Genomic DNA, 27,362 nt, shown 5'->3' with positions numbered 1-27,362 from the left:
TTCCATCATTCTGAAACCGTGCCACCCATGTCAATCCTATGCTGCACATCCATTAGCGTCATGCAGCAGCCGGTTCAGTGCAGGCCTAGATGAGTTGGGTGATGGCACGGCCGGCCCTGTTCCATTTAAAAAAGAACCGTAACTTTAGAGCAAGCCAAAACAAACCCACCACATGACATCGCAATAAGCACTATCAAAATCAAACTGAGTGCAGTCAGGAATTTAGTCACTGACCTCTCCTGTATAGCCCTTGTCAAAATCATCACAGGACACTGCAACACACTGTAACAAAATCAATCTGATTGCTGTTTGTACTTTATCCATTGGTTCCTCCAGTATAAAAGAATCTTTTTGACTAAACATTAACGATTCAGCCTTGCAAAACACATTAAAATCTGCTTGCACATGCCACTAACCAGCCTACCGCAACCTGGCTGACGCAGGGCAGCGGGGGGCTAGAGGAAGCCAAAATTAACATGTCCCACAATATTGCAATAGGAACTTTATTATTTATTTACCTGATCTTAAAGACTCAAGGCACACACACTTTTTAAGTATTAAATTGATGGAAGTAAACCTGGGTTAAACAAGCTATCACCTGACATCATGCTGTGTTTAACTGTGTTACTATAGGAGTGTGTTCTATTGTGAGGGTTTTAAATAACTTGAAACAATAAAAATGTATTTATCTATTAAGCTACTTGACTATAAGCTTAGGTGTTTAGTAGTCCTATTCTTTTATGAAGTCCTATGCTCACTGAATATGCCTCTATGACAGGCTGTGAATCTTCAGTAACAATACACGAATATATAATTAGTTTACAAACATAATGTTAATGCTATTTTTTACAGTTAGCAAACTTATTTTCACCCATGCTCTGTTGGGAACCTGAGTTCACCATATTTGATCAAATTCTGAACACACAATATACATCTCTATGGGAACACCACTGGGTCACGTATCAACTCAAGAATTCAAGCCATTCCACTTATGACCATGGGGGGTGGTGAGGATGGGGGAGATCCTGCAAGTTGGACCAATGGTAATTTTCCCAACTTTTTTTACACTGCAGAAAATCAGTTACCTTGGTGAGCAACTGGGTATAGTAATCGGGCACGCTGTCCAATACCGCATTTCCAAAGGCTCCATTCAAAGGGTGCTTGCCATTGAGTGGACTGCTGCCAAAGGGGGAGAAAAGGCTGAAATTTGCAGTAATAGCTGGCTCCATCAGCGGCAGCAGAGACAGCTCCTGTAAGATGCAGAGTGGACAAACATCATACAAATAGCGCATACAACAGCATAGGCAAGAGCTAGACATGACAGAAAAATCATCATAAGTGCAAAATATCGCCACCCTCAAGCAAGATGCCAGAAAACAGTTTGAAATTAAATCATTTTTAATACTTACTATCTAAAGGCAGCTTTTATTTTTTCTTCATTGAAGTAAAACTAAATTGAATGGCTAGTCGTAACCTGATTACATTAAAAATGTACATTAGAACAGGGTTGCTAGAATGTGACTGTCTTTTACTGTGGGTCCTCCATTAGTTTCAGCAATCCTGCAGCTCATGCCGAGTATTCGAATGCGCTACAACTTGTAGCGAAAGGTCAACCCGTGTCATAACCTTGCTTCAGTGGATATAAGCTCATCCTGTGCCATTGGTTAGCAAATTCGTTGCTTGGTGGTGGTTGTGGCATTGCTGTGCACTCTAGAGGCAGGAGCAGTGGTCGGTTACGAGATCTTAGTGCTCAGCATTCTTTCACCGACTAGCTATCTGGCACTGGATAAACACCCTTGCCCGTAGATGCGGTACATCACACATGAAGATGTAGACATGGTGGTGCCTGTTGACTTCTGTACGAATCTGCTGCCGTCACAGAAATGCTGAAGCTGGAGAAAACGGCACAAATTATGGGTGTGCCTGCAGCAATAAACCAACACTGGAATACCCGCTGCACTGACTTACCAGAAAAGTTTATGGAAGAAGTGGTTGCCCAACCCCTGTGCCTCTCACCGCCCCTACCGCCACCTTCCGAAAGCCCCCACAAAAGACTATCCATTTCTGGATTTGCTTAGCTCAGCTGTTCTAGGGGTCTGCTGGAAACTGAATGTAGCCGCCCCAACCCTAACCCAATTAACATGTGTGAGAAAGTGGTTCTGTATATACTGGACTAGAGTGAAGTACAGTATGTATAGAGTTCACCAACCCCAGAAGTATAACAGAGGTTCAAGTCAGAACTAACCTTACTCTCCAAAGTGGTAGCTTGGTCGAGCAGTAAGGCAGTACCAGAGGATAGTGTAAAGCATTTGATGTACACACTCAGACAGCAAAAGGTTTCACACACTCAAGGACTGAACTCCAGGCCAATTGTTGTTATATCCTCAGATATAGTGGTTTTATTTTTAGAACCAACAGTTATACAAATATACTTTTCCAGTTATGAGTACTCTCATGTAGTTACTTTCCAAAGGAGCAATAAAGTTTGTGCACACAATAATTACAGGATAGATAGTAAGCAACACAGTTCTGAAACACACTCTAGCATTGAGCTCAATAGGTTTTTCACAGATAAGTAAAGTTGATTACTTTATGGATCACTTTGGTAGTTCCAGGACCAGATCTTAAATTCAGTCCTGGGGTCTAAGCTGAAACCAGATTAGCGAAAACGTTTTAGTTACTGTGATGAATTTTCATTAATATAAAGCTGTTTTAAAAGTTCACACTTCGAAACTTTTCAATGTAAATCTGGCAATGTTATTCAATGCGAAGAAATTCAGGTTGCAGGTAAAGTACGATCGCGTTACTTTTGTAACCCAGCACTGGTCTCCTAGGGCCAGCACTGGGGGCTTAACACAAAATAGGTAGGTAATAGCGTTTCAGTATTTCTTACGATATTTAAAGAATATTTGCAGTCGTCCTCCACCTCTGCCGCATGTGGTACAGACCGCAGCGGCAGGGCAGGAACGGGTAAGGAACAAACGGTGCCGAGAGCGGCACCGGTCGAGGCCGACCCGGCGCCGTGTCCCAATGCGGATCCCAGGTAGGAGCAAAATTGTCCTGGAACCTGGGCAAGGGCGGGACAAATGACACCCACTGCGGCGCCGGGGCCGGAAGCGTTGGACCTTGTGGCACCGTGGCTTGAGCCAACGGCGCAGGATCCTGTGGCGCCGAAGCGTGATCCGCCAGCGGCGCTGACAGGATCCTGACACGGGTCCGCGGGGCCCAAGGACGCGCCGGCGGGAGCCCGAGGCCTAAATGGGCAGTCCTTGGTAGCAAGAAATTCTTGCACCTGTGCGGGAGTCGCTGACAGACTCTGATAAGGTGGGTAGGCCGCCGGACTCCCGGGCTCCAAAGGAGCCGCAGGGGCACCGACAGGGGGACGTTGGAGAGCGACAACGCTTCTTCGACTTTTTGTGTCGTCTCTTACCCGAATCCGAGGGTGAAGACTTGGAGACCGAGGAGCGATGACTGGCCTCGCGAGCGTTCTCTGGAGCGACCGCTGGACCGGGAACGGCACTGGGACGAGTGCCGGACCTCCAGCAGCTTCCGGTGCTGTTCCCTCAAGGCCTTCGGGGACATGGCCCGACAGTCAAGACAGGACCGGAAATCCTGGCTGGTCTCCAGGCAGTAGAGATAGACGTTGTGGGGGTCTGCCACCGACATATTGCGACGGCAGGCCCCACAAGACAAACACAGGCTTCCCTACTCGCACCAGAGTGAACCAAAACTTACAGGAGACAAAAAGTCTCAAGAAGGTAGTCAAAAAGTGACTAAGGTGTGTGCTCTAACCGGATCTGCGCTTACTGGCACGGAAAGAGAAAGAACTGATGTCAGTGCGCATGGGTGGCGCCTAAATAGTCTCCATGACATCATCTCGGCGCAGACGAGGCCAGCGACGGACGCTGAGCCGCACGACGCCACCTACTGACGCGCAGAGATACTGCTAGCGAAAACTTTCTGGATCTAGGCTGACGCCTGGGGATATTCTAAGGTAAGGAATCTATCACTAACGTGTCTCTTTCAGATTATCCAGGCGGTATTGCTTAGTGAACGTGTGCAGTTATGCCCGCGTGGCTGCCTGGCAGATGTCACAGAGGGGGACTCCACTTCCCAAAGCAATAGTGGCTGCTGTCGCCCTGGTGGAATGGGGACGCAGCCCTACCAGAGGCTCCTTTTTCGCCAAGGAATAGCAGATCTTAATGCAAAGGACGACGCATCGAGAGATGGTCTGTTTTTGCACAGCCCGACCTTTCTCGGCACCAACATAGCCAACAAAGAGTTGATCGTCCGCCGGAATTGTTTTGCGCGATGCAAATAAAAAGATAATGCATGTTTTGGATCCAGACTGTGGAGTCGCTCCTCTTCCTTGGAAGGGTGCGGGCAAGAAGAAGTTGGGCAAAGTGATGGTCTGTCCTATGTGGAGAGAGGTAACCACTTTGGGAATAAACAAAGGTCGAGTTTGAAGGACAACCTTGTCCAGATGAACAGCAAGGAAAGGAGGTTTTGAAGAAAGAGCCTGAAGCTCACTCACCCTGCGGATAGAGGTGATGGCAACCAGAAAAACTGTCTTTAAGGTCAAGAGTCTGAGAGGACAATTATGTAGCGGCTCGAAAGGAGCACACAAAGTAAGTTAAGACCGGATTCAAGACCCACTGGGGCATTACGAAAGGAATAGGAGGAAAGAGGTGAGTAATGCCATTAAGAAATCTATTTACAATAGGGGACTTGAAAAGAGAAGACTGATCAAGAAAGCCAAAAGATAGCCTTTAAGGGTGCCCAGAGCAGAGCCCTGCTAGGCCAAAGAAAAAATGAAGAGGATAACCTCTGAAAGAAGGGCAGAAAGGGCATCCACAGCCTTTGCTGTGCACCATGCCACAAATCTGTTCCATTTTAGTGGAAGCACGCCTGGCTGCCAAGATGACATTATAAACTTCGGGTGGAAGATCAAAAACTGCCAACTGTCACCGCTCAAACTCCACGCAAGAAGGTGGAGGCTGGACAGGTTAGGGTGGAGGACTGTCCCCTATTGCTGCAACAGAAGAGCATCCCTAAGAGGCACACTGATCGGAGGTTCAATGGCCATGCTCAAGAGCCCGGGATACCAGACTATTTGTGCCCAATCAGGAGCCACAAGAATAAATGGGCCCGGTCGCGCTTAATTTTCTTCAGCACTCTAGGCAGAAGTGGTATAGGCGGAAAGGTGTATAGAAGTCCGCAATTCTACTTGTGGGGAAAAGCGTCACTGGCTGAGCGAGTGTCGCGCTGGAACTGCTGACATTGTGCGTTCTCTTCAGTGGCGAACAGATCTAACCAAGGCTCTCACCACTGCTGAAAGAGACCTTGTACCACCTCCGACTGAAGACGCCACTCGTGATCCATCATGCACCAGCGGCGGAGTTTGTCTGCCCTGGCGTTCAGGGAACCTGCCAGGTGTTGAACCACCAGGGACATGCCCTGATGTTCCAGCCACGTCCATAGGCGGAGAGTCTCTTGACATAGGGCCAACGACCCCACCGGCCCGGTTTGTTGCAGTACCACATGGCTGTGGTGTGGTCCATGAACACCTGCACTACTCTTCGTTTGACAGAATGAAGGAATGCTTTCAATGCAAGAAGAATCGCCCGGAGCACCAGTAGGTTGATGTGGAGCTCGGACTACGCTGAGAATAGAGGCCTCTGATCTCCGCCCCTCCCATGTGGCCGCCCCATCCCAGAACCGACACATCTGTCACCACTGTGAAGTCTGATTGGGGAAGGGAGAGGGATCTGCCTTTGACCCGATCCTGGTTTGTTAGCCACCACTGCAATTGATGTGCAGTGCCCTCGGAGATCTTGACTGTGAGAAGTTGGCCTGATATATGATGTTCACTAATTCTAGTGATCACCTTGTAACAGTCCAAACAACCCTTATGGTGATTGGTTGTAAAGTCAGCCGTATAGACCAGCTATCCTAGTAGCGTGGACAAAAGCAGTCTTTTAGGCTAATCTTACAGTTTACAAAGTTACGGATTCCGGACGAACCCGGCTGGATGGAGGGAAAACAACAGTGGACCTGGACACTAGGATAGTGGACACAGACTTCAGCACCTAGAAGCTTTAGTTACCTAACCCACAGGCTGCGGGTGCATAGGGCTGAAGTTGCGTCGGGTTTGCTGCGTTGATCCCGGTGATGCCTGAAACAAGAAGTTGCTGGCAGGCAGCCAGATGGAGGAGTCCGGTGGTTCCAAGGATGGAACTAGGAAGAAGGAAGTCCTGAAAAGGAAGGGGACAGAGTCTTGGTCACTAGCCAGTGACGGTGCTGGAACCAGGAGGGAACCAGATGCTGTCGCCGCAGTCAGGTGATGGAAGGGTCGCTTCTCTCTGTAGCTGCGCGGACCAGGAGCTGCTCTTCACGACCAGGCTGGAGGCACAAGCTGTCCCACGTAGTCTGCTGCTGTCGGCGGTGTCGGATCGTCGATCTGGGCAACCGGCCTTGGCTAATGCAAGCCACGCGGTGGAACAAAGATGGCGTCTTGTGGGGACCAGGAGGGTCCGGGGTGCTTCTCTTTCACAAGGAAGCAAGGGCCAGTCTGGGGGACCAGACTAGCAGTGTCGGAATCTTCGGGTCGTCGTCTCAGAGGGCACAAGCCAGCCGGCAAGTGACCAGACAACAGGAAGGGCAGCAACCAGGCAAAAGGGCCCCACGCAGATCACAGGGATGCTGGGGGGCTGGTCTTTGGTGCAGGAGCTGCGTCGGTGTGGGGCTTCTCAGTCCCCAATGCACTCACTTGAGGAACTCTCAGGAGTCCTGCTGGAAGCGCTGTGCAGGTTTCTTCAAGATGGCCGTCTCCACGTTGCTCGTCGCACCCACGGGTCCCAGCTGTGCTGTGGATGTGGGTAGAGGTCAGAGAGGTCTGGAGGTCCGGGTCTTGTCGAGCTGGGTCGTCGGATTCCGGGATGGAAGGACTCTGCAGCAAACCGCACAGGAGCTTGATGGTGCCTGCGAAGCAGGATGGTCACTCCCTGACCATAGGGGAGATTCTTCAGTCTTCTGGTTATCAGGAGGTCGAAGGTCAAGAGTTTCTTCGTGGAAGGTTGTCAAGATTAATCTAATCTGGAATGGGACCAGCTCCGACCTTTATTCAGCTAAAGGGGGCTGCACTACGACTAGGTCCCTCCCCTGGGTGGGACCAGGAAGGGGGGTGGTTACACCCCCTATCCTTTGTCCAGTTTCCCGCCAGAGCTGGGGCTGGACTGCCCCAGCAACTGGTTGGAACCGGTGTATGCACAGGGCACCTTGTGTGCCCCAGGCATGTCTCATTCCTTTCAGCCTGAGCCAACCTAATACACAAAATCCTGTCTGGGGTGGTGCTAGCACCTCCCAAGGCAGGAAACCCTTTGTCTGAGCCTCCCTCGCTGGAAGGACTCCCAGCAGCAGGAGGTCAGACTTGTGTCTGTGGTGGCAGCATCCATTTTGTGATGCTGAGGCTTGAGTTAACTTTAACCGGGGTTTACAGTTACATACATGACGTGTCCCTCTAGAAGGGTGGAATGCTAACCCCGTCACCAGAATTGGCGAGGGGTTAGTATTCCAATTCGTATGACACCTTACTCGACATGTTTTGATAATGCTATGCCAAAGTTAGCATTTAACCGCGAGGGTTATAATGCACTTAAGAGTATATGGTATAGCGTTATCATGGAACAGCTATAAGGACTTGGTTCCGCAAGCTGCAAACGGGCTCAGCTCATGCCAGAGCACCATCTCACATAATTCCAAGCACTCTGCCTTCAGGAATGATAAGGCCTGCCATAGGAGTGACTGATAGGAATATATGTGTCCATTTTGGGGTTAGATATAGGAATACTATATCTAAAGCAAAGGGTGATTACACCACCTTGCCCCAGCTGTCGTGCAGCCAGTTGTGTCAGATTTGGGTGGCCAGCCAGGGGTGGCATAATACATGCTGCAGCCCCTGGTAGGCCCTGGGTACACCTATGCCCTGGATACCTAAGGTATACTGTACAGGGACTGATAAGGTGGCCCAGTAGCAATTGGTAAATGCACCTAGGGTACATGGAATCCATTTTACAGAGAGAGCAGTGGGCCTGGGGTCCTGAATAGCAGGGCCCCAGGTCAACTAAGTCGAAAAACCAGCAAAACACCAGGCAAAAAAGTTGGGGGCAACCATAGTCAGATATCCACCTTCCTACATTGACGACATCAGAAAGATTCCCCTGATGATGCTCCCACTGGAACTTCAGGTCCCACAGCAGAGCCCGTATAAGCCACCTGTCATGATCCACCGGCAGGATGGATGCAGGAGGCCATGACCTTAAGGTCACTCACCAAAATCCGGGATATAGGCTGAAACATCGGTATCATAGCCCGAAAATCCCGGACTCGCTGCTCGGGAGGATAAGCCCGAAACAGCGCTCTGTCCAGAACTGCTCCAATGAAAAGAAGCTTCTGAGAGGAATTCGGGTGTGACTTCGGCACGTTGATAGTGAACCCCAGCGAATGTAGGTCCGCCGTAGTCTAGAGGTGGGAGACTACAGCCTGGGGTGAGCTCACCTTCAAACGCCGGTCGCCGAGATAGGGAAGACTGGAACCCCTAATCTGCGCAGCTGAGGAGCGACCACCTCCATCACTTTCAAGAACACCCGAGGGGGGCTGGTAAGGCCAAAGAGGAGCAGTGGCCTACCGTGAACCGTAGGTAACGTCTGTGGGCTCTCAGGACGGGAATGTAGAAGTAAGCATCCTGCAAGTCCAACGCTACCATCCAATATCTCCATAGTTGAGGACAGACCTAACATGAGCCAATGTCAACATCTCAACCTTCTCTTTCCGGAGGAAGCGGTTTACCTCCCTGAGATCCAAGATAGGGCACAGGTCTTTGCCCTTCTTGGGCACCAGAAAGGAGTGGGAATAACAACCATGACCTACTTCTGAGACAGGGACTCGCTCGATAGCTCTCTTGGCCAAGAGAGCTGTAAGTTCCTGACGGAGAAGGGCCAAGTGATCCTCCAACATGCGATGGAGTGATGGCGGCATGGTAGTATCCCTTTTGGACAATCTGCAAAACTCACCTGTACGACGTGATGTCGTGCCAGTGAGGGAGGTGATATCGGATCCTGTCGCCCACTGGTAACTGGTGCAAAAAGAACAATTGATGGACAGAATGCAGAACAATGTCCTACATTTACCCCAGTACAGAGATCTGGGCCTAAATCCATCTTTTTTTGCTCACCATGCCATTCCAGTTTGGACCCAGCCGTATGCAAATCAGTCTTGACCCTGCGCCCAATGGGCACAGTCCAGCCTAAACTGCCAGGCCAGGTCCTCTTTGGACTGGAAACAAGAATCCTAGGACCAGTTTTGGGCTTTCAGCCCTCATCAGCCAGGATAGCTTAACTCCAGTGGCATGGAGAGCATGGGACCCACGTCTGGGCATACCCGTCCCACTTGGGGTGACAAATGCAAAGAGTCGATTGGCCATCCCCAGAAAAGCCAGTGGTTCTCAGCCAGGCGTAACGCCGCAGGGCTACTGACGTACAAATCATTCTACCCAGCGAGTCGGCAGACTTCAGATGACATCGGATGGCGAATTTTGCTTTGTTTTTCCCTTCGCGACCGCTCAGGAGTGTAAGGCCTGGGCCTACTCAGGGCACTGTTGCTGCGCCCGCTCAACCCTGTCCCACATAGAGAGGATGTAACGATCCAAGAGACATGGGGTGTTCAACGACCACAGTCCTAAGCTGGCAGAAGAAAACATCTTCCCAAGATGGTCCAGCTTCTAGGATTCCCTATCTGGGGGAGCAGAATGGAAAACGCCTTTGGATGTTGAGGCTTGGACCACCAAGCTCTCGGGGGATGGGTCTAGGGAGAGGAAAATTGGGTAGCGCGGGGCCAGGCAGTGGCGTCAGGAAATCATCCTATCTACAAGAGCCCCTGCGCTGGGCCTGGACCAAGTGCCCAAAGGATGTCAGTGAGGGACTCATTAACTGGCAGCAGGGGCTCCGAAGAGGCCACTGCTGGCTGAAGCACCTCAGTCAGGAGATTAGTCCTGATTGACACGGTAGGAAGCTCAAGGCCCAAGGCCTCAATCACCCTATCCAACACCACAGCGCAGGAGGCTCCCTCCTCTGTGGCCACGGTAGGTGGAGAAAGCATGTCAAGGTCTGGTGAGGTATCCAGACCACTGGCTCACCCAACTCCTCTCTCCAGTCCGGCCCTTCAAGCTGGTCTGCCAAAGGGTCAACAGAACCCTCCAAGCCCACCTCACCCTCCACTGGCTGCCACTCAGGCTAATAGGGAATGCCAGGGTAGAACAGAGGTACAAAAGTACTGGTCGCCGCCGGTCCGGGACCATGTCCAAGCCGAGGGGGAGGCCGGGGTCGACGCTGGCCAGGGACACAACCAGCGTCGGAAGTGGTGGAGGCGTCGTCAGAGGTATCGTGCCGGAGGAGGCTTTGATGTCGACCGGCATCAAACTGGATCCAGGGCTCGAAGGCAAAGTTAGGCTGTTCAAAGTCAAAGAGTTAAGAGCTTCGTAAAATGCACAAAGCACGGCAGGAGACGCTCCAGCTCCCGGGAAGGGAGGGAAGCCCGGAGCCGTCCCAGCAGGCTCCCCGGGCAGAGGCGGAGGGAGACTACCTTTCACATCCTGTCAGCCGGGGAGAAGGCAAAGAGTGACGGATCTTCTTCGTCTTCTTCGCCTTCTTCTTGTGCTTCGACTTACCTAAAGATGAAGACTTCGATGAGGAGTGATGGTGGTGACTCCGCGACCTTCCTCTCTACCCTTTCGGGACCGCTGCCGCAAAGACTTCGGGTTCATGGCCAGACAGTCTGAGCAAGACTTCGGGTTGGGACGCGCTCCAGGCATAAAAGGCAACTTGTGACAAGAGTCACAAGGCTTGAAGCCGGTCTAACGATGGGACATACCTACGTGCACCATGAGTCAAAAGACTAGAAAAAAAGATGTCTACAAAACAAAAAGTAAAAAAACTCTAGTCAAAAAATGACTAAGGGTACCGCTCTCTCCGGATCTGCGCTGGCTGGCGCGGAAAAAGAAAGAATTGATGTCAGCGTGCATGGGCAGCATCTAAGTAGATACCGCAACGTCATTCCGGCAATCACGACGAATGCGGAGTCAACTGATGCCACCTACCTAATCGCAGGGGTACTACTGAAGAAAAATTCTTCTGTTCCAGTCTGGCGCCTGGGGGTAATTCTAAGGTAAGGAATGTATAACTAATAGTCTCTTTCAGATGCACTAAATGCCTGTTACATTTGCTAAGTTTGCTACTATTTGTTTGACATTGCAAAAGTATTTTTAATACTACTGTGTGGGAAGCTGGCTCTGTATATACTATACCAAAGTGTGCACAGAGTCCAGTGGAACCCCAAAGGTAGGCAAAGGTAAAGTTAGATCGCAATTTACTCTCTATTTGTGGCAGTGTGGTCGAGCACAGGACAGTGTTAAGCATGTGTTGTACACACTCAGTCAGCAAATAAATTCACGCACTCAAAGACAACTTCAGACCAATTGTTTTTGTTTGAAAAAAATATACTTTTAGTTATTTTATTTCCTAGAACCCAGCACCCCTGTCACAGGTAAGTGATAAATACTTTGCAGTAAATATACAGTTGTAATACAGTTTGGATTGTAATTGTATATGCACTTTTTTTGACTTACAGTATTGTTACTGAGAAATGCAATGATTTGTCAATACAATACATATACTTTGTATAGGATTGTTAGTAAAATTACAGGTAAGTTACTTAAGATTCCCTTTCTTACACAGTGTAGAATACCTGGATACTACACTGGGACATTTCCTGTAAACAGGTAGGTAAAATCGATTTTGTTAGTACAATTTTTCAGAATTTCTTTAGGTTTTCCAACTCCAAACTTTTCATAGAAAAACAGTCGATGTTATCTTATGGAGGAAAATAGTGTTCTCGGTTTTAAGTAAGTACTTTGTTGTGGGAGTTAGTATTCTGGGGCTAGACTCGGGTTCCCTCAGGGTCAAGGATGCACTCTTGTTACACCGTCAGCCATACTAGGGTGGCCGGGTGCTGAGTGCTGAGGCCCAATGTTATCCAATGAGGGGATAGGGGGCCTCCGGTTGGTGGCTGCTGACGAGAGGCCACTGGGTTGTGGGAGCAAAGCTCCTGGACTTAAGCTCAGGGCAAATGAGGGTTTAGGCCAGCACAAAAGTTGCACCCTCAGTGGAACTGGGGCGGCTGGGTGCAGAGTACTGTTTTGGCGGCTGAAGCCCTGTAGCTTTCAATCGGGAGTCTCCGGTTTGCAAAAGCAGTGCAATCTCAGGGACGAAGGTCTTCTGGGTGCGACCACCCCTTGGAGAGGTAAGTTGGGATGTTGGGGGTTGGTGAAGCACCGTTGGTTGGGCCACCGCAAGGCCCTGGGGCATTGGGTGCAGGGGTGCAGTTTAGGGTCGGATCTTCTTACCTGCTCATGGACGTGGTTGGAGGGACCTTTCGGTTTGAGGCTGCAGGCGTCGGCTTAAGGCAGGTCAGGGGTCGCCGGATCTCGGGTCAGATACGCCGGGAAAACCTCCTCGTGGTGTTTGCCCACTCGAGCTCAGGCCAAGGATGGTGGGTGCAGAGTGGTGCTGATTCGCGGTTTTCAGCCGGGGCCAGAGGTGGTTGTAGAACAAATCCGGTGTTCACGGGAGACGCAGTCTTTGTGGTTGAAGGCAGGCAGGTCCTCCGGGGTTTTCGAAGTTGCTGGTTGCAGGACACACTGGGATTTCGCAGGAGCAGGTTCGAGGTTGAGACAGGCCGGTAGGGCTCGGGCCAAGTCAGTGGGCGTCTTTCTCTGGTTAGCTTTGCCACGGCTGTTCGGCCCTTCGTCTTCTTTTCTTGTAGTTGGTTCATGTCTGAGGAAGCAAGATTCAGGGGTGCCCCCTAAATACTAGATTTAGGGGTGTTACAGGATGGTAAAAGGTTGGGACCAATGGGTCCCTTCCCTTATGCCATCCTCCAGCGGGAGGGGGGGCATAAGCCTTTCCCTGGTTGGCTGGGTCCCCCCCCCCATCTGCAAGATGGCGGGGACAGAGTTGCGCTTCACCTAGTCTCCCCAAACTGAGGGGTGGAGTTGTCAGAGGTGGGCACACCTCTCTTCCTCACTTGGTTTTCCCGCCGGTTCTCCCGCCCACAGTGGGGGTCAGAACCAGTGGGGACCAGTTGCTGAAAGCAGCAAGTGGCCTGGGGAGGCTCACAAAGGCGCCAAGCCTTCGAAGCTTCCCCTTCGTGGACTCTGCCCATTCTGCAGGAGGAGGCCTCCGAGAGCAGCAGGCTCTCGACTCAGGGGTCCAGAAACATGTCTGGTGGTGGCAGCTGAAGGCAGTCACTCAGCCTGGACACTAGTGTTGGGTCGTTTTTTAGGGGTCATCTCTAAGATATCCTCTGTGTGCATTTTTATTGGCATCAGTGTGGGTTTAATGTGCCAGATACCAAACTTCTCAGTTTTCAGTGCAGCCTTTATGGTGCTGTGGAGTTCGTAATCAAAAACTCCCAGCACCATATACTCTTAATGGCAGCACTGCACTTACAATGTCTAAGAATGGACTTAAACACTATAGGGGTACAGGTCTCATGCACCTTTACCCTCATCACTGGTATAGGGTACCCAGCTAGAGGGGTGACTGACTTATGCCAGGGCAGTGGGTTGTAGACATGGCACATATGGATGTGTCAAACAATACTAAATTACCATAAATTCGACAACCTGCACACCTCTTTATATCTGCTTTATCCCTTAATCAAAATTAACCTCTAAATTGTATATAGGTGCTGTCTCAAATCCTGGTCGACCCCTCCCAGGTTCAGAATATGTCAACTAAAATAAAAAAAGACAGGAAACCCGACGTTGAGACGCACTATTCACTGGTCCAAAATGGAGCCTAACTACTTATCTACAAATACTTTTCAATGCAATTTGATATCTCTTTACAACAATCGTGCTTGCATGTGTACAAACTATACATTTACAAATTATACGAAAATATTGACATGCGTAAACATTAGTCCACAACTGAAACTTCGTTGTTTCCCTTTAATTCTTGTGCTTCATCGTGAGTTCACTGAAGCTCAATAAATCTTGCAATTCAATTTTACAATGCAGTTCATCATGTCCCATGCATGAATTCACGGTTTGAAAAATACCCAATGCATTTAGGTTTGAAAAACCTTTATCAGAGGAATTTACTGCAAATAACAGAAAACAAGAGACACTCCTCTGTAATTCCAACTCAAATTGTTTAATGCATGTAAAAGAAATAGGGATAGATAATGCCAATCCCGGCATGCATATAATCAAAATAGTTTGTTATGCTCATGTTAAATGTAAATTGTAAATGCAGACATGCTTGCTGCTGTGGACCCCTGTGTATACAATGTGCACTCGTAGTCTAAAACGAGCAATGGTGCAGACTCGCGAATTTGGCCAGAGGCAGAGTCTGTGGGTGAGCAATTCCGATGTTCACAGGAGACAAACTCTTGGTTTTGTAAGGCAGGGCAGGTCCTTTGGGTTCTTGAGGGCTGCAGGACACACCAGGATTTCGCTGGAGCAGGTTCAAGGTGCGGACAGGCGCTAGGGCTGGGGCCAGGTCAGTGAGCGTCCTCCTCTTCTTAGTTCATCATGTCTTCTTCGGTCCTTCTTTTCACTTGTCTGATGAGGCAAAGTTCGGAGTTGCCCCTAAATACTAGATTTAGGGGGGTTTCAGGTAAGTAAAGGTCGGACCAATGGGTCTCATCCTTGGCGTGGGTACACCCCCTCTTATGCCACCCTTCAGTGGGAGGGGGGCATATGCCTCTCTCTCGTTGGCTGGGTCCTCCCCATCTGCAATTTGTTGGGGACTGAGACTTGTGCTTCACCTCGCCTCCCCCCACCTGAGAGGTGGGGTTGGCAAAGGTGGGTAAACCTCCCTTCCTCAATTGGTTTTCCCATAATTTCTCCTGCCCAAATTGGGGGTCAGAACCGGTGGGGGTCAATAGCTGGTAAGGCAAATGGCTGGGGTAGCTAACAAAGGCGGCAAGCCTTTGAAGCTTCCCTATCGTGGACCCTACCAGGGGGAGGAGGCTTGGCACCTCATCCCAGGATGTGCATTATTCCAGACCCCAGAGAGCAGCAGGAGAGCAGCCACTCAGCCAGGACACTAGACTTAGGTCGTTTTTCAGGGGGCATCTCTAAGATGCCCTCTGAGTGCATTTTTCATTAAATCCCATACTGGCATCAGTGTGGGTTTACGGTGCTGTGAAGTTTGATACCAAACTTCCCAGTTTTCAGTAAAGCCATTATGGTGCAGTGGAGTTCGCAATGACGAACTCCCAGAACCATATACTCTTAATGGCATTACTACACTTATACTGTCTAAGTATTGGCTTAGACACTGTATGGGTACAGGACTCATGCACCTGTACCTCACCACTGGTATAGTGCACCCAGCTAGAGGGATGGTTGATCTATGCCAGTACAGTGGATTGCAGCCATGGCACACAGGGATGTGTGCCATGTTGACTCTTCACTTTGTTCTGTGACAAGCCTCCTGCCCCAAGATGGGCAGGGTCCATGAAGGGGAAGCTTCAAAGGCTTGCCGCCTTTGTAAGCTAGCCCAGCCATTTGCTGCTCCCAGCAAATGGCACCCACCAGGTGTGACCCCCCTCTATGGACGGGAGAATCAGCGGAAAAACCAAGTTAGGAGAAGAGGTGTGCCCACCTTTGCCAACCCCACCCCTCAGGTGGGAGAGGCGAGCTGAAGCGCAACTCTCAATCACCAATATCTTGCAGATAGGGGGAAAAAGCCAACCAGAGTGAGGCTTATGCCCCCCTCCCACTGGAGGGTGGCATAATAGGGGTCGTAGCCACCCCATAGGAGGGGCCCACTGGTCCTGACCTGTAATGTCCCTAAATCTAGTATGTAGGGGTAACCTGTAAGAAACTGGCTCTATATATACTGCATCAACGTGAGATACAGTGTGTATATAGTCCAAGGGTCTCCAGAGGTTTAGCAGAGGCTAAAGTTAGATAGAACCTTACTCTCTAAAGTGGTAGCTTGGTCGAGCAGTAAGGCAGTATCAGAGGACAGTGTTAAGCATTTGTTGTACACACTCAGTCAGCAAATGGATTCACACACAAGAACTGAACTCTAGGCCAATTGTAGTAGTAGTAGTTTATTTATTTGTTGATTAATTAAAACCATTACAAAAAAGAAAAGTACAAATCATGCACAAAGACTGATTGAACATATATGGATACAGTGCATAAACAAAATTGTCAACAATTGATTAACATTTTCCAGTTAGGATTATAGTACAGCCAATATTTTCACAGTTTTGATAGCAGTCTTCAAGATCCAAGTAAAGTGCCATGTGCTCACATAGCAAAAGCTAAAGTGCAATGTGCTAGCAGCAAATATTCAATAACAGTTAGCAGTAGAAAAAAAGAACAATTTACAGAATGTCTATAACTGTTGGCAGCCGGAATACAGCTGTATTTCAAGATCGATGCTAAAGTGACTTATGCTATCAACAGAGAGGTGAAAATTGCATTAGTGCAATAGGCTAGCAGCTAATATTCAATTGCAGTTAGCAGCAGAGTAAAAGAACAATTTCACAGAATGTCCAAAACTCTAACCAGTAAAAATACAATAGTATTTCAAAATCAATACTAAAGTGACTTGTGCTATCAGCAAAAAAGTGAAAGTTGCATTGAGATTTTCACCAGCAGAGCTAAAGTGCCTTATGCTAGCAGCAAAAAATGATTATTTAATTTTTAAAACAATCTATAATGTATGGCATGTTTCGGGGATAAAGTGCACATACTCCAATCATAAGATAATAGACCTAATAAGCGGAACATTGCTATAAAAGTTCACTAAAAACATACAAATATTACACATTTTCAAAATAAATTAAAAAGTGCCATAAAAATAGTCCACAACTCCTAAAAACAGTAACATCATTATTTCACAGCCGTAACAAATTTAACATTTACTTTGGATGTCAACCTTACATAATTTCTTTTCCACTCTAAAAATGAATTGAACAAATTGATGTATAGTATAAACGTTGACACCACTTAAGCAAAATATTAATGCAGATCTACAAGTTCTAACTCCCCTTTCCTTAAAAATAGGTTTTAAAATGGTCTTCCGTTCCTGCAACATTTTTGGGCATAGTGCTACCATGTGCAGCAAAGTTTCATCATACTGCCCGCAAAGCCTACAAATATTTGATGACCATTTATACTCCCATTTAGGGGTTCCATCTTTGGTAAGATATACTCCAAACCTTAATAACATAAATTTCTTTTTAATTAAGGGTTTTTGATGAAAAAACAAATAAAGTTGGACAATCATTTTCTAAAAAGAATTGGCAATAGACCAAAAGTGTTTTGTTTTTTTCAGCTCGTCTTTATCCAATATTTCTGACAACACAGCAACGGTTGAATTTATTGATTTTTTATAAACCATTTTACTCCTCATTTCATCTTCCAAATTAGGGCATTCGAAATTTAGGAGACACTCAGCTAAATAATCCTGCCAGCTTCTATAATATTCGCTTTTCGAAATCTACCGCCAGCACATATTTGCCAACGTGCCCTCATCGGCTTGAGATAATGCCAGTAATGTTTTTAAAAATGTAGATTGACGAACCAAGAGCGGATTCCTTAAACCATATTCCAATCTTAAATTGGCACGTGGTATCTGTTTAGGAATCCTAAAAACTGATTTATATGTCCTTGCCACTATGCCCTCAAGCAATTTTGCAACCCTACCCTTGAAAATGATGGACCCATAGTCCAGGGAGGTGATAAGTTTTGCTTTCATGACTTTCAGCAAGTGATCATAATTGGGACATAATAACTTATCTCTCAGTTTTCGAAAAGCGAAGGCAAGTGAGGTACCTTTAGCCTCTAAGTTATTAAAATGCTGTCTAAATGTCAATCCATCATCAAATGTGATTCCCAAATATTTATAAGATTTTACACAGTCTATTGTCAAACCATAAATATTCAAATCCTAAACCCCTAATACACCTTCCCTATTAACATTATTTTTGTTGTTTTTATATTAATTGTTAAGACATTATGAGTTACATATATATTAATTGAATTTATTAATCTTTTTAATCCTATCATAGTTTGGCAAAGTAAAATGGTATCAACCACGACACTAAGTATTTGATTTCTTTACCCGTCACAGCAGGGGAGTGCGAGTATACATCATTAAAATTGGCTGAGCGATCGGACATAAATAAATTAAAAAAGCAAGAAGCGAGCACACAACCCTGTTTTAAGCCGACATTTGTTTCAAGGCGACGGGTAATATGTCTACCGTCGCCGATTTTGATCTGAACCCAAGTATTGGAGTACATTATTTTTTATCATTTTTAAAAGAGTTTCTGATATACCCCAATAGGGGGTAGGCCAATTGTTTAGTATAAAACAATATACTGTTTTATTTCTAGAACCAAGCGAGCCTGGTACAGGTAAGCATAAATATACTTTTCCATAGTAAATTACTTGTATGAACACAGTTCAAAATAGCAGTGTAACTTGTACTGGTTTTGGTTACAGTTTTAAGAAAGCAGTTTGTAACACATTGCAGGTATAGTACATTCAATTGAATGGGCTTTTTAAGTAAAATTCAGTTAAATACTTTTCAGATTACTTTTGCTAACATGACTGGATTCTAGCTTCAGCCCTGAGACATTTCCTGAAAACAGGTGAGTACATGAGTTTTGGTTAAATGTACAATTTTAAGGAAAATTATTGCATTTCAAAAGTTGATGCAAACTTTTTCACATATAAACACCAATGTTATCCTACTGGAGGAAATTCACTTAGCAGGTAAGTTAGGTTATCATTACTTTTTATTACTCAGTGCTGGATCCTGGATTCAGCACTGGGACATTTCCTGAAAAAAGTTGAGAAAATGGAATAATTAGTTATCGGTTTCAAGGTAAGAAATAGGTCTTTTTAGTTCGGGTTCTGGGGTTAGACTCGGGGTCTCCCAGGGTCAGTGATGCAATGTTAGACCCTCAGTTGCACTGAGGCAGCCGGGTGCAGAGTGTTGAGACCCAATGTTATCCTATGGAGGATAGAGGGGCTCCTGTTGGTGGCGGTTGGCAAGCCGGCCACAGGGTTGTGGGAGCAAAGCTCCTAGGGTTAATCTCAGGGCACGTTGGGGACCAAGTTAGCACTAAAGGGGCACCCTCAGCTGCGCCAAGGCAGCTGGGTGCAAGGTGCTGTTTTGAGGTCGGGTGCCCTGATGTTTTCAACGGGGATTCTCCGGGACAAAGAAATACTGCAGGATCGGGGATGAGGATCTTCCAGGAGTGACCACTACTTCGAGGGATAAGTTGGGATGTAGAGGGATGGTTAGGCGCCGCTGGGTTGGGCACACAAGACCGTGGGGCGTCGGGTGCAGGGGTGCCTTTGGACGTCGGATTTTCTTACCTGCTCTGGTCGCGGTAGGGGGGTCCTCTGGATTGAAGCGGCAGGCGTCGTCTGGAGGCTTGAGGCAGGTCAGGGGTCGCCAGATCTCAGGTCAGGATCGCCGGAGGTACCTCCTCGTGGTGTTTGTTCACTTAAACACGGTCCGAGCTCGTCGGGTGCAGTGTGTGCTGGATTTGCGGTTTCTCGCTGGCATCAGAAGCTGCAGTTTAAACATGTCCGGTGTACACGGGAGAAACAGCTTGTAAAGTGAATGCAGGCAGGTCCTTCGGGGTTTTTGAGGTTGCTGGCCGCTGGACACGCCGGGGTTTCGCAGGAGCAGGTTCTAGGGGAGACAGGCCTGTAGGGATGGGGCCAAGTCAGTGGGCGTCGTCCTCTTGTTAGCTCTGCACGGCTTCTCGTCCTTTTCTTGTGGTTGCTGGATCTGAGGAAGGAAGGTTCAGGGACCAATGGGTCACTTCCACAGGGTGGGTACACCCCCTATTCTGCCACTCTCCAGTGGGAGTGGGGCAGGAGCCCGTCCCTGTTTGGCTGGGTCCCCCCATCCTCAAGATGGCGGGGACTCGAGGTTGTGCTTCATCTCGCCTCTCCCACCTTAAGGGTGGAGTTGGCAGAGGTGGGCACACCTCTCTTCCTCACTTTGTTTTTCCAGCTGGGTCTCCCGCCCAAAGTGGGGGGTAGAACCAGTGGGGATCAGTTGCTGAGTACAGCAAGTGGTCTGGAGAGGCTCACAAAGGCGGCATGCCTTTGAAGCTTCTCCTTCGTGAACCCTGCCCATCCTGGGGGATGAGGCTTGGCACCTCGTCCCAGGCTGTGCATTGTTTCAGGCACCTGAGAGCGGCAAGCTCTCGTCCCAGGGGTCCAAAAACATGTCTGGGGGTGGCAGCCTCGGCAGCCACTCAGTCAGGTCACTGGGAGTTGGTCGAGTTTCAGGGGGCATCTCTAAGATGCCCTCTGTCGTGCATTTTACATTAAATCCCACACTGGCATCAGTGTGGGTTTGATGTGCTAAGTTTGGTACCAAACTTCTCAGTTTTCAGTGCAGCCATTATGGGGCTGTGGAGTTCGTGATGACAAACTCCCAGCACCATATACTCTTAATGGCAGCACTGCACTTACAGTGCCCAGGGATGGACCTGGGTAGTGTAAGGGTACAGGGCTCATGCACCTGTACCCTCACCACTGGCATAGGGCACTGATGGATGCCAAGGCAGTGGTTTGTGGGCATGCAACACAGGGATGTGTGCCATGTCGACTCTTCGCTTTGGTCTGCACCAAGACACGCAGCCTGCAAAGGCAGCGTGTGTGTGTCAGGGTACAGGGCCTCCAAGGGTGGCACAATAAGTGCTGCAGCCCTTAGGGGCCTTTTCTGTTCACAGTGCCCTGGGTACCTGTGGTACCATTTACCAGGGGTTAACCTGTGGCCAGAGATGACAATTGGGTTTAGGCTTCAATGCAGTTTTAGGGAAGGAACACAGGCCCTGGGTACCCGATTGGCAGGAGCCCAGGGCACACTCAGTTAAAGCACATCAGAAATTCAGCAAAAAAGTGGGGGCATACCATGCAAAAAAGAGGGCACTTTCTCACACAACCCCAAAAATTGCCTCCTCAGACGAGAAGAGAGAAGAACGACCGAAGAAGCTGTTTTTAACTAAGAGGAAGAGGACACCCACTGACTTGGCTCCAGCCTTACCGGCCTGTTCCCACATCAAACCTGCTCCAGCAAAATCCCAGCGTGTTCTGCAGTCAGCAGCCCCCAGGAACTCTGAAGACCTACCCTGCCTTCCCAAACCAAGACTTCGTCTCCCATGAGCACCAGATTTGCTCACCAACAGACTCAGGGTCTAGCAAAATCTGCGAGTCTGCACCAGACTTCCACGGCCCCATTTTGAGTGGCCCAACACCACGAGGTCTCCCCGGCGAACCGGACCTGGTGATCTCTGACCTGCCTCACATCTCCATTCGACGCCTGCAGCCCCTTTCTGTCCCAATGTGATAAATAGGCATATCACAATGAGTAGAAAAAGTAATCTATAAGGTAATCTGTAAAGTAATCAAAAGTAATCTAACAGTAATTTCAACTGTATTCAAAGTATTTACAAACCTGTAACAAAGTCATTTTCATTTAGCTTGCTTTTATTATTCAACCTGCCTTGAAAAGTACCTTTCACACTTACCTGTGCCAGAGGCTTGCTGGGTTCTAGGAAATAAATATAACAATAATATTTGTATACAAACAAATTGGTCTGAGTTCAGTCCTTGAGTGTGTGACGTTTCTTGCCTCTGTGTACAATAAATGCTTAGCACTACTCCCTGATAAAGCCTTACTGCTTGCCCATCCTACCACAAATCGAGAGTCAGCAGTGCTTAATTTGAGCCTGTGGTTTCTGATGCTCGGTAACACCACTTAATTGTCAACGCCTGCACTGAAGACGGTCTGACACATGGTGTCACTGTTTGTTTAATTTAGAGAGGAGTATAACAACTGTTGTTTAATAATTCAATGTACATTATAACTGACTAATGCCTGCCACCAATTTCATTCTTATAGCTTTGGGAGCCTGAATAGGCTGAATTGTCACACTTGTAGGAGTACAATGGTAAGTCGTTAGGTTGTTACGGTCATTGGCAGCGCTGGCAGGGACAACGGGTGGTACAAGCTGCGGAGGCCTCATGAAGAGAGCCCTAGCACACTGAGAGTAAGGTATTATCTAATTTTACCTCTGCCAACCTTTGGGGTTCCACTGGACTGTGCACACTATACCTTATTTTGGTATACTATATACAGACCCAGCTACTTACAGTGGCGGCATAGGGTAACTCCTACCATAATTTGGCAGCTAGATGTGTCTGCCATGTACAATGCCAGTTTCAGGCAAGTGTTGGCAATGTTTTTGACCTTCTGTCAAGTGTGCAGCCCTCTTCTTGTACTGGTCAGACAGATGCGTCATATGTTCAGTTATCGCCTCCCAGTGTTAGTAGCCGTGTCTATTTAGGAGATCCTTTGAATTTGCGATGCGCCACTGGTATGCTACACTTAACTCGAATTTTCAGACCATGAGTTCCGTTAACTTACTCCTTGTCAGGAGGTGGTCGCGATGTTGAGGGAATGTTGGCTCTCTTCCATGCCGTCTAGGTGATGGTATCACCCAGGATTGTACCTTTGATGCATGCTGGGCCCTTTCAAGAATGCTTGCTTTTCCTCTCGCCCGTGTAGTTAGGTAGCGTGCTCTTTGAAAGCCTCCATTCCTTGATCAAGGGCACTAGGAAGCATGGGTAGAAATTGGTTTCTGGCTGGTGATAATAGGGTTTCCTATGAAGTAGGACTCTGGTCCGTCTCCTCCAGAAGACCACCACTTATCTGTAGCCTTTATTATGACTTGGTTGTAAATGCCTATGACATCCAGAGGCGACGACATCAACAGATCAGCGTCTTGCCACTGCGACCTTATCGTTTGCGGATTCACCTGAGCCTTGGTATGATCCCTCAAGTTGTTCCTTCTTTCCTTCTAAGAAGAGTTCCTCTTCTTCCTCCCGAGGTTCACAGGACAGTGTGATATCCTTGACGAACTTGTCGTACTGTTCTTTTGGTGTTGAAGTCCTTAATGGAATTCTAAATCACTTTAATGATTAGTTGAAATCCTTTTGAAGTAGGGTGGCCATTTCGGTTTCAAGGTGTCTCCTACTTTTCTCTCGGCCGACTTCTCTTCGGCGTCAAGGTTAGTCAGCAATTTTCTTTATAAGTCGAAGAATCTTCCCACGACGTGTCGGTTGTCGAGCTTTGGAGTTCCTCTCGAGATCTCTTCTTTCTCAACACCCAAGCATTTTTCCCTCATCCGGCTTTCGATGATTTGGGTTGCTCTGAAGATTTTCCTCCTACAGTGTTCTTTTCGAGGGATCCGAGGGGCTCTGACTCGGGGCCTGCCTTCGGTCAGCGAGTGTTTGAATGACGGGGCTCCCTTCAACACCCTTGAGTTGATTTTCAGGGCTGGGGCCCTTTTTTAAGTGTCCCACTTACCTCCATTTTCTTTTTGGTTGCCTCAGATTCGACGTCGATCCTCAAGTCGGTGTCCGATGATTCTCCCTCAACACCTTCGGCAACGTTTTCCTTGTCACTAGTAAGGCCCTGGTCTCTCAGATGGAGCGGTTTCTTGTCCCTGCATGGTGTGATGCACTTGCCTCTGCCCCTCTCTCAGTGTCTTCGACCTGAACACGACACAGGCACTGCAGTCATTGCTTCGATGTTCCAAGGGCAGGCAGACGTTGCAGACCAGGTTTTGATCCTTTTGCAAGAATCTGTGGGTAGCAGTCACGAGTTTGCAGAACAGGTGTTGATCCTTCTGCGAGAATTTGCGGGTAGCTGACGAGTAGAATTCTGAGATACACTTTTTAATTGAGGAACGTCTTTTTGTGGGCATACAATGTACCGTTCCTTGCCAAGATTTAGGATTCTTTTTTAATATTGTGACTCATACAGGCTTTTAACTGTATAGAATCAAATTGTACATACCCAATATTATGATATCTGTATTTTTGTACTTTTATAAAGCAGAAACAAAGAATGATGATGATGATTAAGAACCTGGCAGGCAACTTTACCTACTAGTACAGTAATGTTTGTAATTTATTCCACCTGTCCTGGACCAATACAATCTTAAAATTGAATAGCCAAATTTATGCTTGATTATATTGGGACTAGACCTGTTGGGAGAAATGCATCAGCATAGAGAAATCCTTTTAGGTTTTTTTTTTTTTTTTTTTAGCCTTTTATTCACTGTAGTACATATTGTTATCTCACCTACTTTAGTGAATATTTTTGAGCTGCGCATTAACAAAAAACAATACAGATAATCTGGGTGACATAGCGGATGCCTAATGAGTCCGCTTTTAAGGACTTTTTCTGAGGTTTCTGTTCTTTGGGTTTTTGCCTTAGTATTGTGGGAGCACTGACAATTGTAAAACCCTGAACACTTTAATCTAAAAAAAAAACAAACAACAAAAAAACATAAAAAACGTGACTAAGCATGAATAAACAACCACAGTTGGGAGGATATTAGGAAAGCAACAGATTTTCAGATCGCCTGGAGCCTTTACAAGGTTGGCAGAACTAGGGTTGAGGAAGTCACATGTCAGGCGCTAGGACGCTACGATTCAGTTATGATGCAAATTGTGATGCAGTAGGTGCCTTAGAGGGTAACAAATGTGACAGGGGACATGCGTGTGATTTCCTTCTCTGTTCGGCTCAGTGTATCCACACCCCTCTCTTCCAAAACCAAGTACGCCTGATAACAAAATAATGTTCAAACTTCATTTTGTCCACGCCTGTAAGATAAATGTCTTTGTGAAAAGTACATAGCATACCTTAGCCATTTTTTTGTTTTAAGCTGTGTGGCGAGACGTTTTAAAACAAGCAAAAATAGGAGGCATTTTTAGAGAGAGTATGTAACATCCAGCGCTGCCGACTTTGGAACTGGGTTTGAGTCTCTACATCGGTTCTACGGCAGCGGCACCAAGGTGGCCTGGTGCAGAGTGCTGACACCCAATGTTATCCAAAGGGGAATGGGGGCCTCCGGTTGGGGGCTGCTGATGAGCAGGCCACTGGGTTGTGAGAGCAAAGCTTCTGGACTTAAGCTCAGGGCAAATGGGGGTTTGAGCCAGCACAAAAGGTGCACCATCAGAGCACTGGGGCGGCCGGGTGCAGAGTGTTGTTTTGGCGTCGGGAGCTCTGTAGCTTTCAATGGGGAGTCTCCGGTTTGCAAACACACTGCAAGCTCGGGGACGAAGGTCTTCTGGGTGCAACATACTTGGAGAGGTAAGTTGGGATGCTGGGATTTGGTTATGCACGGTCGGTTGGGCCACCCAAGGCCTTGGGGTGTCGGTGCAGGGGTGCATTTTAGGGTCGATTTTCTTGCCTGCTCCTGGTAGCGTGTGAGGGACCTTCCGGCTTGAGGCGGCAGGTCGGGGTTGCCGTATCTCGGGTCAGGATCGCCGGGAAGACCACCTCTTGGTATTGGGCGACTCGAACTTGGGCGTCGGGTGCAGAGTGGTGCTGACTCGCGGATCCTGCCGGAGCTGGAGTCTGTTGGTTATCAAACCTGGTGTTCACAGGAGACAGAATCTTTTATTTTGAAGGCAGGGTAGGTCTTCTGGGTTCTTGAGGCTGCAAGACACACTGGGGTTTCGCTTCTGCAGGTTCGAGGTGGGGGACAAGCCATTAGGCCCGGGGTCAAGTCCGTAGGCGTCCTCCTCTTGTTAGCTTCAGCACGGCTGTTCGGTCTTTTGGTTTCTGGTCGACCTTCTTGGTTTCTTAGGGCTGACCCCTAAATACTGTATTTAGGTGGCGTATTAGGGGTCTCGGTGTCAGTAGTCAATGGGCTACTGACCTTAGGGTGACTACACCCTTGGTGTGCTCAACCCACGTGGGGGAGTGAGCACAATCCCTAATCATCTGCAAGATGGTGGGCCCTGAAAAGTGGGCTTCACCTCGCCTACCACACCCGAGGTGTGGGGTTGGCAGAGGTGGGCACACCTTCTGGGATTCTCGCCTAATAGGAAAGGAGACATGAAGGGGGTCTGCTCCTGATAGCAAGAGAGGCTGCGAGTCGCATTACAAAGGCTGCCAGGCCTTTAAAGCTTCCCTCCCACAGATGGCTCTTCCTGGCCTGGGGGAGGCGTGAACACTTCCACCGAGGAAAGGGTTTGTTTCTGGGCTCAGGGAGCGAAGGTTCCCACCCTAGGGGTCCAGAAACACGTCTCGAGGTGACAGGATGGTGTGTACCAGTCAGGGAACCACCAAAGGCAGGTCGTTTTTCAGGTGGCATCTCTAAGATGCCCAGTGAGTGCATTTTTCATTAAATCCCACACTGGCATCAGTGTGGGTTTAATGTGCTGAAAAGTTTAATAACAAACTTCACAGTTTTCAATAAAGCCATTATGGTGCTGTTGAGTTCGTAATGACAAACTCCCAGCAGCATTTATTCTTAATGGCATTACTGCACTAACCATGTCTAAATTAGCTTAGACACTGTAGGTGTACAGGGCTCATGCACCTGTACACTCACCATTGGTATAGTGCACCCAGCTACAAGGGTGGCCGACCTATGCCTGGGCAGTGGGTTGTAGGCATGGCACACAGGGATGTGTGCCATGTCGACTCATAACTTTGTTCTGCACCAAAACACACAAACTGCCATGGCAGTGTGTGTGTAATGGTACAGGTCCCCTAAGGGTGGTACAATGAGTGCTGCAGCCCTTAGGGGTCTTCCCTGGCCACAGCGCCCTTGGTACCCATGGTATCTTTTACAAGGGATGTGGCCAAAGAGGTCCCAATTGGGGGTACAAAGTGTCGTTTTGGGGATAGAACACCGGCCCTGGGAACCTGATTGGCAGGGACCCATGGCACATAAAGTCAAAGGGCATCAGTAGTCAGACAAAAAGTATGTGTGGGTGGGGTTACTGCAACAGAAACCCAGCTTCCTACACTGTGCCTGCTGTGTTCTGCTCTAGGAGAAGCAGTCTCCAGAGCGTGGCAAAGCCAAGAGACCCAAGGGCCAGCTCGCTGGCCTCCTGTTCGCCAGCATAGGGACAACAGATGAAGTCTGCTAGGGCAAATTGGTAGCCTAACGTCTTCAAGTCACTGCCATAGTCACAGTTCACCATGCATCACCAGGGACCAAGACCTGATGCACAAAGTTGCATCAGAGTTCTAAGAGCCCGGGAGTTCAGTTTGAGAGCTGCTGGGACTCTCCGAAGCAGAGTTATCGACCCAGGCAGGATTGGTCTGTGATCACGACACCGGGTGACTGGTAGTCCAGTGGTGACTAGACTTTGGACAGACCTGAGAGGACTTTGTGGGATGGCAACCCTGCAACTAGGACCCCTACCACCATCTTTG

General features: G+C 48.2%; 1 protein-coding gene across 9 annotated transcripts in view; it reads right to left on the bottom strand.

Annotated features, from left to right (window-relative positions):
- KMT2D (lysine methyltransferase 2D) overlaps nucleotides 1-27,362 on the bottom strand; it is a 1,543,965-nt gene that overhangs the window by 245,003 nt on the left and 1,271,600 nt on the right. For all 9 annotated transcript variants that reach the window (XM_078685770.1, XM_078685786.1, XM_078685782.1 and 6 more), the window contains one exon: nucleotides 1,086-1,250. In XM_078685770.1, coding sequence (XP_078541896.1) covers nucleotides 1,086-1,250 — 165 coding nt within the window. The remainder of the gene's footprint in view (nucleotides 1-1,085; nucleotides 1,251-27,362) is intronic.

This window comes from Lissotriton helveticus, chromosome 1_1 (assembly GCF_964261635.1).
Source record: "Lissotriton helveticus chromosome 1_1, aLisHel1.1, whole genome shotgun sequence".
Lineage (NCBI taxonomy): Eukaryota > Metazoa > Chordata > Amphibia > Caudata > Salamandridae > Lissotriton > Lissotriton helveticus.
The sequence above is the reverse complement of the archived record's forward strand: the minus strand, read 5'-3'. Positions and strand labels throughout refer to the sequence as shown.